This window comes from Acanthaster planci, linkage group LG04 (assembly GCF_054643075.1).
Source record: "Acanthaster planci isolate LZ-2023a linkage group LG04, COTS_SCS, whole genome shotgun sequence".
Classification (NCBI taxonomy): domain Eukaryota; kingdom Metazoa; phylum Echinodermata; class Asteroidea; order Valvatida; family Acanthasteridae; genus Acanthaster; species Acanthaster planci.
In genome coordinates, this window is record NC_141780.1 from 15546970 (window position 1) to 15565756 (window position 18787).

General features: G+C 41.7%; 1 protein-coding gene across 2 annotated transcripts; it reads left to right on the forward strand.

The window, feature by feature from the left end:
- Positions 1-203: 203 nt before the first annotated feature.
- On the forward strand, positions 204-18551 carry LOC110974015 (copine-8-like). 2 transcript variants are annotated; one of them, XM_022225306.2, is made up of 17 exons: positions 204-487; positions 1223-1263; positions 2541-2587; positions 3316-3419; positions 4469-4508; positions 6187-6263; positions 6875-6935; positions 7253-7356; positions 7530-7676; positions 8597-8666; positions 9217-9379; positions 9713-9894; positions 10880-11007; positions 11839-11941; positions 12907-12964; positions 13814-13887; positions 14980-18551. In XM_022225306.2, the coding sequence occupies exons 1-17, from the start codon at positions 402-404 to the stop codon at positions 15166-15168; spliced, it is 1674 nt and encodes a 557-aa protein (XP_022080998.2). In that variant the 5' UTR covers positions 204-401; the 3' UTR covers positions 15169-18551. The 2 variants fall into 2 exon arrangements, with proteins under 2 accessions (XP_022080998.2, XP_022080999.2); XM_022225307.2 differs by having other exon boundaries at positions 8600-8666.
- The last annotated feature ends 236 nt before the right edge of the window (positions 18552-18787 follow it).

The following is an 18787-nucleotide window of genomic DNA, read 5'->3' on the forward strand; positions in this document are numbered from 1 at the left end:
TGGGCATGAAGGGAGCAACCGTGAAAGTCACCCGCCCCTTCAAAACACCGAAAACGATAGGAAGTTAATTGAACACGGCCTATATAAAATTACCGTCATCAGTGACCGGGATTAAACGAGTTGAGTTAAAAAAAATAAACCACTGTGAACAAAATGAGGGCGCACTTGGTTTTGGAAATAGGCTCTGTTTTGCTCGGCCCAGCCCATATATACCCTAGAACGTTAGACCTATTACTACTACTACTGTACACTGTACATATTGAACGCGCTTTTCCTCTAACAGGTGCATCGACTGTCCCAGTCTTACTCATTACTCTTACTGTACTGCATGTGCTTGCCTCGTTTAGTCTTTAGAGCTTGAGCTCCAGATATTTGATCAGTTTATCTCTTTCTGGTGGAAGATGGCCGTGAATTCGGCTGCGACGCTGTTTCAACCCGGAACGGCGAGTGTGCCCGCGACAAGAGTAGAAATCACCGTGTCGTGCAGGTGGGCATATTAGTCATGTTACTCGTATTAGGCCTATAATTCTAGTCATGCCTTTACATTTACGACACACATTCCTCTCTCTAGCTTCCCTCCAGGCAACGCAACTTCACGGCACGACGGCTCCCTTGCATCTAGCCCCACAAATAGGGCTGTAGTGGTTGTCTTTTACAATCTGACAGTCGTGGCGACGTGGACGTTAGTCGTGGTGTAATGAAGACAATTTCCAACCTGGGCTACCCCTGTACATGTACAGTACCCTGTACATGTGTACCGGTGCATACATGTACATGTTTACTGTACTTCAATTTTTTTTTGATGGATCCAGGGGAGGACTCAACTGAGGTCATACCTCCTGACCCCCTCCCCAAAAGGAACAAATTTTGGTTTTTTTTAATTTAGTGAGACGAAGGTGATTTGGGGTACATATCTTCTTTATTCCCTTCTTCCCAGAAGTGTTTAAAAAGACCGAAAATGCAGCCTTTCTCCACAGCTGGGCCGTAAAAGGTTATATGAAGAAAAAATTGACAAATTTTGGGTTCCTTGCCCAAATACCAATCCCCCAGTCCCTTGAAATTTGGTTCTGGATCTGCCCTTGTTCCCTCTCAACATTGGACATCGTGACTTGACATAATATGTGTACCGGTGCACCTAAAGCTTAAAATGCCCGTCCCCCCCCCAAAAAAAAATGAAATACAGTGAGTGTTTTGTGTTTGTTGTCTTTTTCTTCTAATACAGGGACTTGAGGGACAGAGATGTCATGTCCAAGTCAGACCCAAGTAAGTGCCCACACATACCATGAATTTAGAAGTTAGAAAAGGTTTGAGATGTTCGTGTATGTGGGTAATTCCAGAAATTAAGGATCCAAACGTCTGACATTTTTGTGTCCCTGTTTCATTTGACATGGAAATATCGCCAGAATTGAATTCTATTACTATTCGTTTGGCAGGTAGTTTGCATTGATTCTTTGCTCTTGGAAATAAGCACATATGTCAGATGTGACAGGGACACGGAAAAAAATGGACCCCTACATGTACATGTCATTTCTGGAATTACCCATGTTCGTATTTTTGTTTTCTTTATTTTTTGGTTTATGCAAATGTCGTGGTCTACAGTATGCACACCCCAGAGTTTGGACAATTCTGGCTCCATCACGATGCTGTGCAAGCTGTTTACATGTCTCCAACCCCACTTTGTCCAGAACTTTAACACAAAATGCTTGTCCAAGGAAGAGTACACATGCATGCTCAGCTTATGAACAAGATCCAACGGGTCAGCTACAGGTTGGGCTCAAATAGCCTAGCATCAGAGGTTGCAAGCCCCCTCAAGGTGTATTAGAGTGGCATTGTTGAATGGGATTCAGAAGCCTAGCATGGGAGATCATGAGATATGTGGGGTATTTATTGTTATTTATTCATATTATTTCAAATTCCCATTCTTTTGTGTCCTTTTTTGTACCTTCAGTGTTTTGTAACCATTAAATGCTCACTGTCCTCTTCATAAACAGTACCTTTTTTCTCCGTAACTGCACACACAAATGTCCTCTTTCAGGAGCACACTTTTTACACAGTGCCCATTACTACCCCGTAGTGTCACACCAAACATCAAAAGCTGTGCAGCCATTGTGTATGAAATGTTCAAGATGATGATATTCGTGTATCTGGTTTGTTTGCTGAAGATGCTGATAGACTATCAGTATTACCTCAGAGAAAATGTTTCGTGGTGGACACTCTCCCTGCCTTTTCTTCATGACCTTTTTACCTGTGAAAATTCTGTTTCCGATGTGAAAGTGAAATTTGTCCATAGACGGATGCCCAGTTTTACCCTGATTTGCATGCTTATTTAACCCTGCTCATTCATTTTACAACTTTGGACCTGCATGGCAAAGGAAAATGTTGAATGGCTAAATGAAGGGGATCGTCAAAATCAGGCAGCCTGCCCATTGATCTGTACTGAGTACGGTAGATGTACATGTATGTAGCGTGCATTGTAATACAAATGCTGTGTGTGCTAATTGGTTAATTGTGGTTGTCTCGTTTGATTTGCTTTATAATAGTGTGTGTCTTGTATACCACCCAGCTCGGATCCAAACAATTTGCCGAGGTAGGCAGCTCTAACTGACAATGTATAAATTTCCATGTGACATTTACATAAATGTAAGTGTTCAGATTTTTCATCCAAGTGTAAGTTATTCAATTTACACTAGCTCAAGTCTGAGCTTCTCGGTATCGGTAATACGGCCGTTTCACAATAGTGCGCCACCAAGAGTTTGCAACGCGTTGGCCAATCACAATGCGCGAAATTTGTCGACTCAATGCGCGTTTGAAAATGGTCGACAAATTTCGCGCGTTATGATTGGCCAGTTTGTTGCAAACTCTTGGTGGCGCACTATTGTGAATCGCCCGGACTGCTCAGACACCCTGCCAACACAACAAGCTCATCAAAGCCTGCTAAAAAACAGACTGACTGGAACCGGAGTTTAAAATTTTTAGAAGTAAATTCTCATAGCATCTCAATTAAAACAGAACTTTTTGGGGTGGGGGTAGATGCAAAGTGCAATGCTGTTGTGAAAATATCAAGCCGATTTACATGTACATTTACAATACCGGGCAAGTTGAAGTGAGGATCACTTGCCAACCACTAGTAAATTTTCCCCGGTGCCCGTAATGTATATTTTTGCAGAGGTTCCAAGGGAAAATTGACCAGTGGTTGAAGTACTGTATGGTTGTCACTTGAGCTTAGCCAGTGGTGCAGTGCATGTAAGTGACATTGCACATACATGTAGTCACATTTATTTAAAAGACTGTGTGCTGCGATTTTTCTGTCATCAGTATGAGAGAACGGAACAGATCCAGAACACCTTGAATCCAGACTTTGTCAAGAAGTTCATCCTGACTTACTTCTTTGAAGAATGCCAGAGGCTGAAATTCGAAATGTGAGTAAAAAACACTGCAGCAATTGACACGTGATGCACTGAGAAAACCAATGAGATGGGGGAGTCAACCTCTTTCCCACGTTGTTGAGCAGTGCACCCCCCATGCTGTCTCCCCCTCACTATTGTCAAGTGAATGGTGTAAATGATCAAAGTTCTCAGAGAGAGTTCTCTGTTTCAAGCCACTGGTTGTCTCTTGTTTGGACTGCATTAGCTCTGACAAGTAATCCTGGTATTATCACAGTTTTATGAACACAGGATCTCAGGGAAACTTTAAAAGTGAGTTGCTCATTAAGAAAACAGTTGTCTGTAAATTGCTACTTATTTGATATGCAAATAGCCTTTTTTGAGAAAAAAATCTGCTTCACTGAGTTCTTTAAATTCACATGAACATAACAATTTGAATTTTTCATTGTTATACTTCGTGATTCGGGGCAAGCTTTTGCTTAGTTACATAAGAGACGCCTTGCAACAATACACTGTTCTCAATGGATAAGAAGGGCACAAAGGAACCAGTCCATTCCAGGGATGGTGGTTGCTATGGGAGAGCTTGCCCCGAATCACAAGGTATAGTAACAGTGTCTTTAGTCTGGGGAATTCAAATCGTTATGTTTACAATGTATGTGCAATCAGATAACTCAGTGTACAAGATATTATTTAAATTTAACTCGCAAATGGCTCGTTCAACTTGATGCACCCATGAAAGTCTAAGTACAGTACATATATTTAATGTGGCGATCATTATCCTCAATGGGCAATTCATGCAGAAGTGGATATTAGTCATTCCAATACTGTCTTGATTCCTTATAATTCATATACAAAGAGACATTTCTAAAAATGAAAATGAAAATAATACATGTAGGTAGATGTACCATTCCTTTTATACAGTTTCTGTTTTGAGATGCACAGGTAATGTGTTCCAGTAGTTGGTAGCACTTGGAGTTATTTCCTCTTTCACTATAGCTACTAGTAGTTCTTCTGATATAATTTTTATTTGTATCGGTTGTGTGATCAATTCGTATTAGCCTTTTCTGAATATTCTCATTTTTCAGTTATGATGTGGACTCCCCCAGACAGAAACTCACCTCTCACGTAAGCCGATGATTTCTGTCTTTGTTTTTGTTGGTTGGTGTTTTGCTTCAATCATGGAATGATTTAACTGTGTTGCACGTGCTCCTATCAACCGCATTAGGCAACCAGTGTATTGGAAGGTGAATGACACCACACTTATGGACAGGAGGTACAAACATGAGTTGCCTGCCTGTTTGATTGATAGGGTGCTGTGGAGTGCCAAAATGCACGTACTGCTGCATATGTGTACTCTTTAAGTTTTAGAATGCACCTGTGAGCATCGTACCACTCCAGTAGACGCGTCTCCTGAGTGGCTCATTTTAAAGGAAGGGTGAGGGGAGAAGGAATCAGCAGGACCACGAGAAGTCTTTCCAGGTTCTACCTTGCTGAAGTTGGCCCCTAATCGTCACTGTTTTTTGGTTTTCTATATTTGAACGAAACTGACCAGGTTGTCTTCTGGTGAAGTCATTTTTACCATATCTGTTGCCATTGGCCAAACAACGATGATTCAAACTGTATGTGTCATTTTCAGGAAGGGCCGAACTTTGTGATCCAGTGGAGATTCCATTAATAAGCAGTGAAGGGCAGAATTTACCCCATTGGATTTTTTTCATTTTCCTGAAGGGACAAATTCAATTCTTGAATGATTTACAAATGCAACAATTCTGCTGCTATCACGTGTAATGGCAACAGAATAGATGTTGCCAATTGTTAGGCAGATAAATTCCTTCAGCATTGGACAGATTAAGTTCTGATAAGTGACCAACTTAAAATGCAGTTTTCTTGAAAGTTTTGTTTTGTGCCGCAAAGCGAAATTTGTGTCTTTTGTGAAAACAATGATGACATTGGAAACGTTTTCATTCGTGGGCTGCTTTTTTGAAGCAGTCACATACAGTACAGAGCATCACCAGAGCATATTCAAATTTAAAGAGTAATATTCAAATATTTGATAATCAATAGAATATTCAGTTACTTGGATTTTGGCACAGCCTTAAGGAAGGATTGTTGCTGTTGAAGAGTTGCCTCGATCTTCAAATTGAATGCTTGGGTGCACACTGCACACATACATGTATGTACACATACCACATACATATTGGAAAATACTCTTGTGGGAAGTGCCGTCTCTTTTGCAAACTGATGACCATGTTTGTGCCACTTGATATAATAAAAGCATTATGGATCTTCATTCCACCACGTAGTCACTGACAAGTTTACTGGTATGGAAAGTATTCACTTTAGGCAACCGCTACATGTACATTGCTTGGTGTTCTCAAGGAAGCATCTTACCTTACGTGCTTGGCTAATTTTTGCCGCAGTCATTTGTCACGGTTACCCAAGGTGGAATGGTGACGGTCTCTCTAGCCGAGGGCCCCCTTGAGCCAGTAATCTAAACGCTGCTCTGACATATTGCCCTATCTGGCATGAAACACTACGAATAGAAAGCAGACACATGCCAATTACACTTACATTGGCAGCATGATAAGGTTGTAGATGTACAATATGACGGTTGTGTTTGGATTTTGTACATGTATGGGTCCTAGGGTTTCAAATGTAGTGTAATAAACAGGCAAAGGGCAGTGTGCAAAAAGTATATTTTATTTGCGTTTTGAACTTTGGGTTTCCTCCTCAAATTTGTAATTTTCCCATATGACGTTGTCCCTGATTAATACTTTCTTTTGAACTTTCAATTTACATTCAGGATTTCCTAGGGAGTCTTGAAACCACTTTAGGAGAAATCCTGGGTTCCTCTAATAATCGTCTGGAGAAACCATTAAAGTAAGTACTGTAGGGAAGATTTCAGAAAGATTTGTTAATATCATCGGGGGCAGATTGGGGGGGGGGGGCATGCGGTGCATGCCCCGTCCTTTTTCACCAAAGAGATAAATGAATAAATAAAAGAGAAGAAAAGAACGGAGGGGAAAAAAGAGGGACCCAACCCAATAAATGAGACAAAGGCTTAAAAACAACAGTTTTGTTTCTGGTTACCCAACCTCCTTAATTTTATGGCTGTGACCCTAAAAGTTTGAGTTCATACTCTCCCCCTTTGGCAAAAATCCTTCATCCACCCCTTATCAGATCTGTGCCTTGTCTTTGAAATGTCAAAGCAGGAGTTTGAGAATTCAGCTTTTCAGCTGATTTCAGCTTTTTTGATTGCGACTTTTACTCTGACTTTCTGCTCACATCTGCTTTGTACAAAATTATGAGAACTTCATAAATTTCAGCTTTTTGTGGCCTGTTTTTAGTTTTGGTTGAATGTGTGGCCACTTACACTCCTGCAACGGTGTGTAACGATCTGCCCCCCCCCACGGGTATGCTGATGATGTGGAAGGGAGAAAACCAATGGCCCAGTTCATTTTGTTCGTTTAAAATGGTTGCTTGTGTTTCAGTGCGGGTGGGAAGAAAGCTGGCAAAATCATCATAATGGCCGAGGAAGTCAGTGACTGCAAGGTAAGACAGATCAAGTTTTTGGGGGGCAGGGGTTCATGGGCTTGAGGGGATGTTTAGGTTGGTCTTAAATAAGCCTCTGAGCTCTGGGCCCAATTTCACGGAGTGATTAATAGCAGAAATGTCGTGCTTACCATAGAAATCAATTTGCTCCTCCAAAGTTAGCGTGCCTCTTGCTTGATTTACTGCTAATTGTCTACGCAAAATATGCAGAGCCTCTGTAAGCTTAAAATCTTGTGCTCAGCAGATTGTTACGAAGATGTGTAATGATAATGACTTTTAAGGGTAACAGGAGTTTACATCACTTTATGTTTGCACAGACGCGAGCAACATTCAGCTTTTGTGGGCACAAGCTGGACAAGAAAGACTTCCTGGGCAAGTCCGACCCCTTCATGGTCTTTTATCGCTGCAATGAAGACAATTCGTAAGTTGGACGTTTCTCTCTGGATCATTCTTAATATCTATGCTTCCAAGTTCCAGCATGCTTAGCAACATGAGTTTTCACAGTAGGAGGGCAAAAAAACGAAACTGTGTCAGGCATCGTAAATAAATTGTGACATATTTATATATTTAGACTGACTAATTTTTTAATGAAAGGTACACAATATGCCACAAAACGGAAGTGATTAAGAACACTCTGAATCCATCATGGCGGCCATTCCCGATTCTTGTGAGGGCGCTGTGCAACGGCGACCAGGATCGGACCATCAAAGTGGAATGCTTTGACTGGGACAGTGACGGAGGGTAAGCGTGCTGGCAATCTTCCAACGGCTTTGTTTTGCCTGTGACGTTGGCCTTATACGAGATCTGCCAGTTTTATTTGAAATGCTCATGTTAAATAAAATGACAACACCCAAAGTTTTGTGTTCCTTGTGCATGTACACGGAATAACTGACAAGTTTTCTTAATGTTTCATTAGAAAGTCTTGGCTATGGCTTCCAATGCATGTACCAGTATGGCAGCCAATTGGCCAGTGGCTACGGCTACTTCTTATACCGTACATGCATGCATTACTGCAAGCCGTAGCCAAGACCTTTGCGGGTGTGATGAACCCATTGTGTCTGTGGTCATAAACATGCCAAACAAAAGATGCAGCTGGCTGCCTGGAAAATCCAGCTTCAGGTCAACTCTAACCCTAACAATTAATACGCAGTCCTTCAACAGGTTGGAAGCTTTGAGGACTGTTAGGGTTAATGCAGTGACTTGACACAGTGCAAGGCATTTATGTAGTCTTTGGTATTCAGGTATCATGTTTTCGTTTGCTACACGTCGTGCATGTAGTTGGTGGTATTTTCCTTTGCTTGCCTGTCCATCTTGTTTGTACACATTGAATGCCTTCATGTAGATTTTCATTCATGTTCCTTCTTTGAATATGCAACTGTTTCTTGTTTACCATTTTGTGATTTATTATTGGTGTATCCTGCTCTGTGCTGATGCACATGCAGGTATTCGGGGAAAATTGCCATTTACATATAGCCAATCAGCAGAAGCTCTTGGTATTGGTGCTTTATGCTTCCCTTTGATTGGTAGATACATAGAAATGAGAGTTGGCAAAAACCAATCAGAGTGCTTGTTACTTGCATGCATGGAATCTACATGGAGATGTCTCTTGGACAGCAGGCAGCTGTGTAGACTTTTACTTATCTTGGCCTTCTTTGTTCCAGTAGCCATGATCTGATTGGTATATTCACTACAAACATGAAGCAGCTTTCCACGGGAAAACAGACATTTGAGGTAATACTGACTCTCTTTGGTTAGGAATAGCAGTAGTAGGTTGTGTGTCAAACTGAGTGCTTTTCAGGGAGAAAATGCTGCGTGGGGCATTTTGGCAGTCGGAGAAGTAGGCTAACTTTCTTCAAGGGTGTTGTTGCTCAAACTACTTATCTGGTGTTCAGAATATTGCAATATTGTGTTCATATCCCTCCTTCTAAACCGCCAAAGTTTCTCAGTTATCTCTTCCAAACTTATCCATATTCTTGAGGCTTGCTTTCCCAAGTCAGATTTCAAGTAGAGAACATGTGTTGTTTGTCTGTTACACAGTTTGAGATTTTTGACTAGAATGGAAAGCCTCTGTGAAAAGAAAGCGGTAAAATCATGTCAAGCCCACCTTAGCATTCAGGCTTCCACAATGTTACTGCCCAGACCAGCTTGAGACATTTCACAATCTTGTCCCAATGAAAGAAGAGTGATGTCTCGTTGGTGATCGCCGGTCCAAAACTCAGTGGTTTGTGTGAAATGCACCGACAAATACGGTCCGTTCTGAAACTTTGTGTTATAATTTCAGTTGATAAACCCGAAAAAGAAAGCCAAGAAGAAGGGATACAAGAACTCGGGCACCATCGAGCTGACCAACTGTGTGGTCGAGGAACAACCCAGCTTCCTGGATTACATCAAAGGAGGCATGCAGATCAACTTCACCGTAGCCGTAGACTTCACTGCCTCAAATGGTATAAACATCACCGGCCTTAAACTGGCTGAAATTAATGAACCCCTTCGCAGCGGGATTCTTTTGGGCTGTGGTATGCCCTGAATGGAGGGCTTTGTCCATCAGCAGGCCCCATTGAACCAGCAGCTGCATGGTGAATAGACTGTATGGTTGGTATGCACTAATCCTCACATAAAGCCGCGGCTCTTGCCGTCTCCCGGAGCGAAGGGGGTAACTGTTGTTTGCATGGTGTTATTGTTTGTTTCTTTATGTGCTCACTACCTCAGATATGATGCAAATATAGTTGCCTGCTTGTTGTACTTGACATGGTTGAATTTTTTTCCTCCTCGCCAAGGCAACCCATCACACAGCAACTCCCTTCATTACATCAATCCCTACCAGCCTAACCATTACGAGATGGCCATCTCGTCGGTGGGTGAGGTCATCCAAGACTACGACAGCGACAAGCTCTTCCCGGTGCTTGGGTTTGGAGCCAGGATCCCACCGGAGGGCAAAGTGTCGCATGAGTTTCCGGTGGTACGTGCCATTTAATGCCGGTTTTTCTCTTCTTAGTACTCATCTGCGTGTACATTGCGTGCCCTGAAAAACGTTGTCAACTGGCAGCATTTGTAACTTGCATTTTCAGTTTGACAGAGGGCGCTCTTTGCTCAATGCATTTGTGCTTCATGGTAGTTGCTTATGGCAATCCAGAGATGTGCCACATCAAACACAACCAAAGCTGAGTTTGTGCCACTTTGCAGTCTGACCATTAGACCTGTGTAAATGGAAGTAACAAAGTGTGCATTTCAGCTTTACAGTTCAATTTCAAAGGAGATGCTGACAGAACTATGCACTGAAACATCTCGGGGAGTAACCCTTTTTTTGAACCGAGGCGCAAATGCAGTTTTGAGTGCTGATGTTTGCCGAGGCATATCTCTGGATCACCAAAAGCAACCATGAAAAACATGAAATGAAAAACTTGGTCAAGCTGAGAGTTTCCTGTTTAAAAACTTTGTATCAAAACTGTAAGTTGACATTAATGGACAGTGTTTTCTGGTGGGACTTTTTTTTTTGGGAGGGGAACACACTTTAGACCCTTGAAATTGTGCTGTGCCCAAATCCTGTAGTTTTCATGGCTACAGATTTGGGTTTTTCCATTACATTTAGGTCACCATTGGTGGCGAGTCATACCCATAGCCAACAGTGCCCATTTTGGACATGGCTTGACATCCGCGATCATGGATGGAAGAAAATAATGCTTCATATTAAAGCAAACCATCTACTCACAGTCATTGCTCACCGGCCATTAGGCCAGTGACCCATTAGATTTGGAAATCCCATTGGTTGAGAAATGTTCAGATGACATATGTTTGATTGTGTGATGACATTGGTTTCCAACGATAAAGTTGTCAAGTTGTATAAACACAACCCATTCTGTTGTGATCACCGAAGCGACATGTCCCTGCTCTTATACTTGGCACTGTGTTGTCAGATTTCCGGGGGTTGTTTTTTTTTTTTACAGAATTTCAACGCCCAGAGCCCGTTTTGCATGGGCATACCAGGCATCATGCAGGCCTACCAGCAGTGCATCAGGACAGTGCAGCTCTACGGACCCACCAACTTTGCCCCAATCATCAGCCACGTGGCCAAGTGAGTGTGAGGCCATGTCCGAGCGGATGGCTGTGGATACAAGCTGTTGGCACCCATAGGCATACATGTTAATTCTAGCCACAGCCATAACATTAAGAGACAGCCGCACCCATACAACTTCCTCAAATCAGCACAGAATAAGTCGGTCTTCCAGTACTCGGCTTAGTATCCATCTCAGGCTTTGTCTTTGAAACTGATTCCAAATGTTGGCTTGCAGTGTTCATATTAGATAGAAATGCTTCAATTTGATGTTCTGATCGTACCATGTGACTTATTATGGAGCTGATGACAACGTCAAAGTCAAGAGGTGAACAATCAGGTGTAGCCTGAGATGGAGACAAAGCTGAGTGTCAGGAAAACCACCCACCGTCAAATTCATACCAAAACAACTGTGCAAATGCATGTACATGTAGCTGTGCCAATCGCACCAAAATAATGGAACTCCTGAAGTATTTGTCTGAAGTTTTTCTCTTTTGGGGGGAAGTCTCTTTTTTTGGACATTTGGATTTTGCTGCAACGTAGTTTCCTTGTGGGTTTTTGACCGTTTAGGGATTTTCTCTGCAAATCATAGGACCTAGATTTTATTTCTGGTGAAGAGCGAGTGATCATTGATTAACAAATTCATCAGTGGCTGTCTTTCAATTACTGGATTAAAAAAACCAAGAAATTTAGAATTAATTAACAAAGCAAAAAGAAACAAAACTGCGAACATGTTGAGTGCTTCTAGCACCTGTAACATGTATTGGAGGCTAAAGATGACATCACTGTTGTGTTCATTAATATGGAAATTGTGTTAGTTGGCTTACTGGTAATTTTTTTCTGACCACACAGGTTTGCGCAGGCCTACATGGACGGCTCTAACTACTTCATCCTGCTTATGATCACTGATGGAGTCATCTCCGACATGGAGATGACCAAGGAGGCCATCATACGGGTAAGCATAAGCAAGGCCAACCCATTTACTGCTAAAGTGGAAATTATTGCTTAGCAAGGATGGGTCCTTGAGAACCAGTTTGAAAGAGAGCAGATCACTTATTCAAGTGCAACCCAACGAAATGGGTCACAAGTCACCCAGAGCAAGGCCTGGAAAGGAATCTTGCACCATGTCACTGAATGGGAACTGCCAACATTTTTCACCACCAATACATTGTCCCTTTTTGCCAGGATGCTGAAAAGGATGGTCATGAAATCAAAGAACTGGGTTTGCTCCCCCATATTTAAACTAATACAGAATTACCCAAAAATATGGCCTTCAGGCTCAATTTGTGGAATCCGATCGCCTATCGTTATGGTTGCTGACCATTGATCTCTGGATTCTGGATAAGCTTACAGAGGGTTGGGAGTGAAGTCGCTGTGCTCCATGTTTCCACTTCACAGTCAACTTGCAAAGATTTTTTTGAGTGATGGGAGTGGCTCCCTCCACACATTCCATTGGAGAGATGGGGAACCAGCATATACGCAGAGCTTCAATCTACTGTACATGCACAGCCATGAAATGAGCGACAAGCTAACCAGATTGGTTACATGTAGACTGTTTCTAAAGTACCCGGCTGCTACTTGCGATTACACACAACTCAGTGGGAAGCAACTGCAGCCACAACCATAATCTCTCATGATCATGATAGATATCCAGCCTCATCAGCCACACACTGGAATGTTTCACAAATGCGTAAAAAATTCTCCCAGCAATCAGTTTTAGCTCAGAAATAAGGCAAGCTACCACCTCAGGCAGTCCAGCAACCAAGCTGTGAGTCCTGCAACCGAGCTGTGAGTCCAGCAACCGAGCTGTGAGTCCAGCAACCGAGCTGTGAGTCCAGCAACCGAGCTGTTTTGCAATACTTCCAGTTGAGAAATACCCTGGTTGAGATACAGTGCACATTATATATTTCCTGCCCACAGGCCAGTTTCCTCCCAATGTCAATCATTATCATCGGGGTGGGGCCAGCGGAATTTGATGGTGAGTCCAATTTTGGTTTGATTTCAGTGTAGAAACAGCTCCCCATACATGTAGAAAATTTAGTGGCTTTCTGGAATCACATGTAGGAATAACAAACTAAGATTGGCTTTTCACTAGAAGGCAGTTGGAAAGCGGTTAGATGTTCATTCTTTTGTTGAGGTAAGCCTGGGGGCCAAGTTGAGCCTGTGAGTGTGTTTTTATACAAAAATACAGACGAGGCTCGGAAATGGTATAATTCTACAATGAACTTGTCCCGTGCATGGTATTATTTTCAATCAGACATACTAATTTTTAAAAAGACAAGATACCCACAACCATTGTCCTTTATAAACTTGGACTTGGCAAATACCCACCCTTGGAGGTCACTTGTTTGAGATTTGAGCAACATTTCTTACCCATTTTGTTGCTTGTGTTGAAACTCCAAGGCGACATTGTGGAGTGAAATTTGCAATATTACCAGACCGTTGTCAACGGCAGCTGTAGGGCTCCACACGCATGGTTCAGAGGACAAGTCCGAACCTCTGTGTGTAACACAGACTCAATGAGAATCACTCAAGCTAAGGGATGATGAGTACAGGCGTCCTGCAGTTCTGCATGCGCGACTTGCCAGAATGTGTTACGACACTGGAATCATTTTTTTGTTAAGTGTCGTTTGGCGCAAAGTGGTTAACGATTTTCTATTATCCACTGAATTTCTAGCTCCTGGCCGAGCAATGTGTTTTTTCCCGGTTGTACCTGTGTTTGACTGGTGGACCGTTCACTTCCTACCGCATTTGTGTTGAATAATCTAATGCGGAAATGATGCCAACAAGGAACGTTGTGTTTGGACATTTCTTATTCCATTTGTAGCCATGGAGGAGCTGGATGCCGACAAGCAGGCCCTGTCTTACAGAGGTAGAGTGGCAGAGAGGGACATAGTGCAGGTACCTATGCATCTACTTGGCCTTATAACACCTCACCCACTGATTCTCTAAACTATCTTGATTGGTCGAGAGCTAATCTCATGGTATTCACTATTTTTGTCGTCTCGCTGTGTGTGGCCAAAGGAACAATACCCATAGCAACCAAAGTACTATACCTGTAGCAACCGAAGTACTTTACCCATAGCAACCAAAGTTCTGTACCCATAGCAACCAAAGTACTATACCCGTTGCAACCAAAGTAATATGCCTATAGTAACCAAAGTACTATACCTGTAGCAACCGAAGTACTTTACCCATAGCAACCAAAGTACTGTACCCATAGCAACCAAAGTACTATACCTGTTGCAACCAAAGTAATATACCTATAGCAACCAAAGTACTATACCCGTAGCAACCAAAGTACTATACCTATAGCAACCAAAGTACTATACCCATAGCAACCAAAGTACTGTACCCATAGCAACCAAAGTACTATACCTGTTGCAACCAAAGTAATATACCTATAGTACTCAAAGTACTATACCTGTAGCAACCAAAGTACTTTACCCATAGCAACCAAAGTACTATACCTGTTGCAACCAAAGTAATATACCTATAGCAACCAAAGTACTATACCCGTAGCAACCAAAATACTATACCTATAGCAACCAAAGTACTATACCTACAGCAACCAAATTGTTGTACCGAAAGCAACCCCAAAACTGCATGACCACCAGCATTGTTCGCAAATGCATACTGGTGTGTGCACTGCACGCTTTCCAATTCAAAGTGTTGGTCCTACAAAGCATGGGTTCGAGCATTTCGGAGAAGTAGTTATGAAAAGTGTCTACATTTTGTGGAGGAAAGCAGAGGTAATTGAATCTTGTGAAAGATGCAATTCCGTGAATGACAAGTTGTAACCTAGGCTGTGTTGGAATTGGGCATTTTGTATGGCTACGACTTTGATCTTTGTCATTGAGGATTTCACTGTCGTCAGCTGTAGCCATAAAGACAACAATCCACATCATTCTTCAAGTCTGGTTCCGATGATGGCATGGACCCATGGTTACCTACTCATTTCTCATGAGCTTTCCCCCTCTTTCCGTCTTCCAGTTTGTTCCGTTCCGTGAATACATCGGAGGGGTCGGCAGCGGCAACCAGCATCTCAGCCAGGCCCGACTGGCCAAAGACGTCTTGGCAGAGGTGCCGGACCAGATCGTCGCCTACATGAAGAAGCGTGGGATCCAGCCCAGCGCCATGCCCGCCAGCCACACGCCGCTGTCCCCGCCCCCGACACAGTGATACAGCAATCAAGACCAGCATGCTCACGATCATTGGCACTCCGAGTCTCACACCGAATTTATACTTGTTTTAAATATCTTTATGAAAACCCTAACTCCTGTGTTGCTTGTAACCTTTTTGTATCAGCCCAAAACTTTGTGCTGCAAACCATTGGAACAATTTCGCTCCAACAAGGTCCAGGTATAGTTGAGTACATGTTACACAACCCGGATTGCGTATAGGCAAGGATCCATCAAGAGTCTAGGGCTGTGAGGTTCGAATAATTCAGTATTTCAATATTCGACCTTCCATTCAATCGAATATTCTGTTACACCAGATTTCTACGCACGTAGAATTTAGGATGGAAACTTGATGATGACATCAGGGAAAATGACAACATTGCTTCTGGTAGGAAAAATTGTAAATATGAAAATAAATATAAACAGTCAAACAGTAAACATTCAAGTGAATTTTAGACACAAAAAGTGTTTAGATTAAAGACATAAAAGGCTTGTTATGAAGACAGAATTCATTGTTATGGTTTTAAGTTGTCAGTGTAAATGTTAGAACTGTAAAAATTGGGCTGATTGGTAAGTAGGAGCCACGGTAATTGTCGGCCTTATTATTTGACATGATCAGCTGATGCCTTGAAAGTTTTCACAACACCTTTGAAAGAAGATTTTAGAGCAAAGTTTTGTTACCGGATTAAAAACTGCCTTCTGATTTTTATTTCAGTGCGTCTTGCCTCGGAATTCAATCTCAAAACTAACTATTTGAACATTTTGTGTCAGATCATTGGCCAAATTTGGCACAGCCCTAGGAGAGTTCTTTGTAAGCAGGTGTGAAGGACTTGGGGTGGTTGGTTAGGGACAAAGTCAATGTCCCTTGACATTCTGCAGTTGCCACACTTTGGCCGCCTGCATGCCTTCAGCAAAGTTTCTGATGACAAGATTTTGTGACAGAAAGGTTGGCGTTCATCTCCAACTACATGAACCGCAAATGCTGAAACTGTTTCTTTTTTCACAAACAGAATTCAGGATTTGAATGTCAGAATTACCGAGTCACTGGAGGTAGATGAAACATTGCTCACAGGGACACATAAATGAAGAAAACTGGTCATTTTGCTGAAGTGTCAGTGCTGAAGTTTTACATTTCAACATGCGTGAGAAATGACGAAATCTACGATTCCTAATCTCAAAAAAAAAAAAACAATTACAGAATTTGTGCCTAATTTATTAACAGGGAAACATTTCCAAAGAGTAGCTGATTAGAAGATAACAATAGCTGTGTGAAAGTATTCAATTACAATATATCTAAGATCTCAAAATATATGTCATCTAGTGATGTGCCTCAGCATGTAAATATGGCTTAGCACTTTACCAAGTGATAGACTGGGTGAAGTCCTTTCTCTGCAGTTGAAGCACACTTTAATATTTACCTGTGCCTGGGGCCTACGGTCCTCTCCGCACGGTGGGAAAGCACATAGGTAAACACAGTGTGATGTCTTCCGGACAGAGCTCTCCCTGTGGAAACCTGCAGTTTGTCACATTTTTAACCCCATGTTCACCATATATTTCTCAGTTACTGTACAAGTTGCCTTTAATTGTGCATATCATGACAAATGATCTGCATTTTTTAATTTCAAGGAACGTGTGGATTGATATCTGATTTCTTTCACCATGAGGTTCGCCACACTGTTTGTTTTCCTTTGTACTTTTAGTGTTTCTGAAATAAGTCTGTTGTATGTCCAAATAATCATTCTAACTTCCAGCGTATTTTTATAGAATTTTTCAAATCTGGTCAGATGTAGCATTTGTATATTACGTTTGAAACCTCCGTGGGGTAAGCAGAGAACATGGGAAATGGCTAAGAGCTTAGATCTTCCAGACATGCTGTTTTGAAGAACTTGGCACAGTGCCTTTTGGAACAGCTTATCGCTAGACCTCTGATTCCTGTGAATCAAGAATGTGTTGTTAGAGTTCTTTGGATTGGACGCCCCAATTCAAACAACGGATGGTGTTTGGATAACTGAAGGTTTTCTCATGAGAGCAGTGAAGAGCCTGCTAATTCGTAATCATGTGGGTTTCAATCTTTTGACAGTGTTCATTTGCTTATAACTAACAGTATACCAGAAGTTTTTGCACAGCTTAAGAGAACATGTGCAAACCAGTAGTAGCTTAATTGAAAATCATTAAGTTCAAGAAAGTACATGTATTTGTAATTGTATCAGGCTTTTTCACTCATATTACATGTACACTGTATGTTATTTCTTGAACAAACAGCGGTGTCACACAGTGCAGTTATTCCAGCTTACCACTCAAAATCTTTGTCCTGCAAAAATTTTACTGCTTGTCGTACAAAGAGAAAAAAGAAGTACTATTTAAAGTTTCTTATTTGTGTAAAGCTTGGTGAATTTTTGAATTGGTGCTGCAGCAAATTATGGAATTTATTGGTCCTTTAGCCCTAGCTCCTTGTAGTTGTAATTTTTATTGAATGATGATGGATTGATTCATGGGTGAGGGTTTGGCTTTTTAAACTTAGGAAAGTTTATAGAAAGATGGGGGTAGATTTCAGAGTTTTTAAAGGTTGTTTAGCACATACATATATGACGAAAAGCTCTTGGTTAGGCTTAGGGCATTAATAGGCTGGAATTATTTCAGCTACATGTGAACTTCAGGTTTGTAATATAACATGTGCACAGGATTAGAACTCCAGAGCTCCTAACTGCAACAGAATATGACAGTGATGAAAATGTGTTTAATGTTGAACTTAGCAGACAACACAAGGGGTAGGGAACAGGTGTATAGGTATAACTAAATTGATGGCTGCTTATGTCCAGTGCTGGGCAGGTGGTCACGGAATCTACGGAATATAATTTCAATGCATCCAGTTGGGGTCTTATTTACATCTTGGTTTATGTTGCATTGAATGAAACATGACCAGGATGAAGGGCAACTAAGGCTGTGTTAATGACTTGCCTGCTGAGGCTTCGAGTACCCCATACATGTAAGCCTATGAAAAGTTGCTGAAGCCACTAGCTAGCCAGTGACTTCTGTAGCCATGTGCGGCTTTTAGCAGCAGCCACAAGCGCTGGATATTTAAAACACAGACTTTGAAACGATAGGCATTGCTAGGTCCTCAAAAACCTTGGACCTGAGCAAAGGTGCGAGCCAGAGGAATGATCAAATTTTGTTGGATCAAATTTTGAGGTTAATCTTCCTCTAGATGAGTATATTTTGTAAGATAATTTTCAGGTAAGATTTTTTTACATGTAGGTGTGCCTCAAACTAATACACTGTGGTCACGCAGTGTTTAGATGTCAATTATTCTCATTCATGTACCTTGTATTTCAAAATCCAAACATATTTAAGTAAAATAAAAATTCAAAATGGATGTGGTCTACATTTGTGGCTTGGGTTGCTTGTGTTCTTGAGTTCTGTGTGCCTTGAACAATTTACAGTATTTTAAGTAGATTTCATCCCAAACAGGTGAAATTGTGGTGTGTGGGTGAGCTCTAGCCGGCAAGGTATTCTGGGGACAGTTTTGGATTGCCTTGTGGGAGTTTGTGTGTCCCACAAGGATTTTTGTCCTGTAATAACCACAGTCAAAAGATGTGTAGTTCTCCTAACAGCAGAACAAG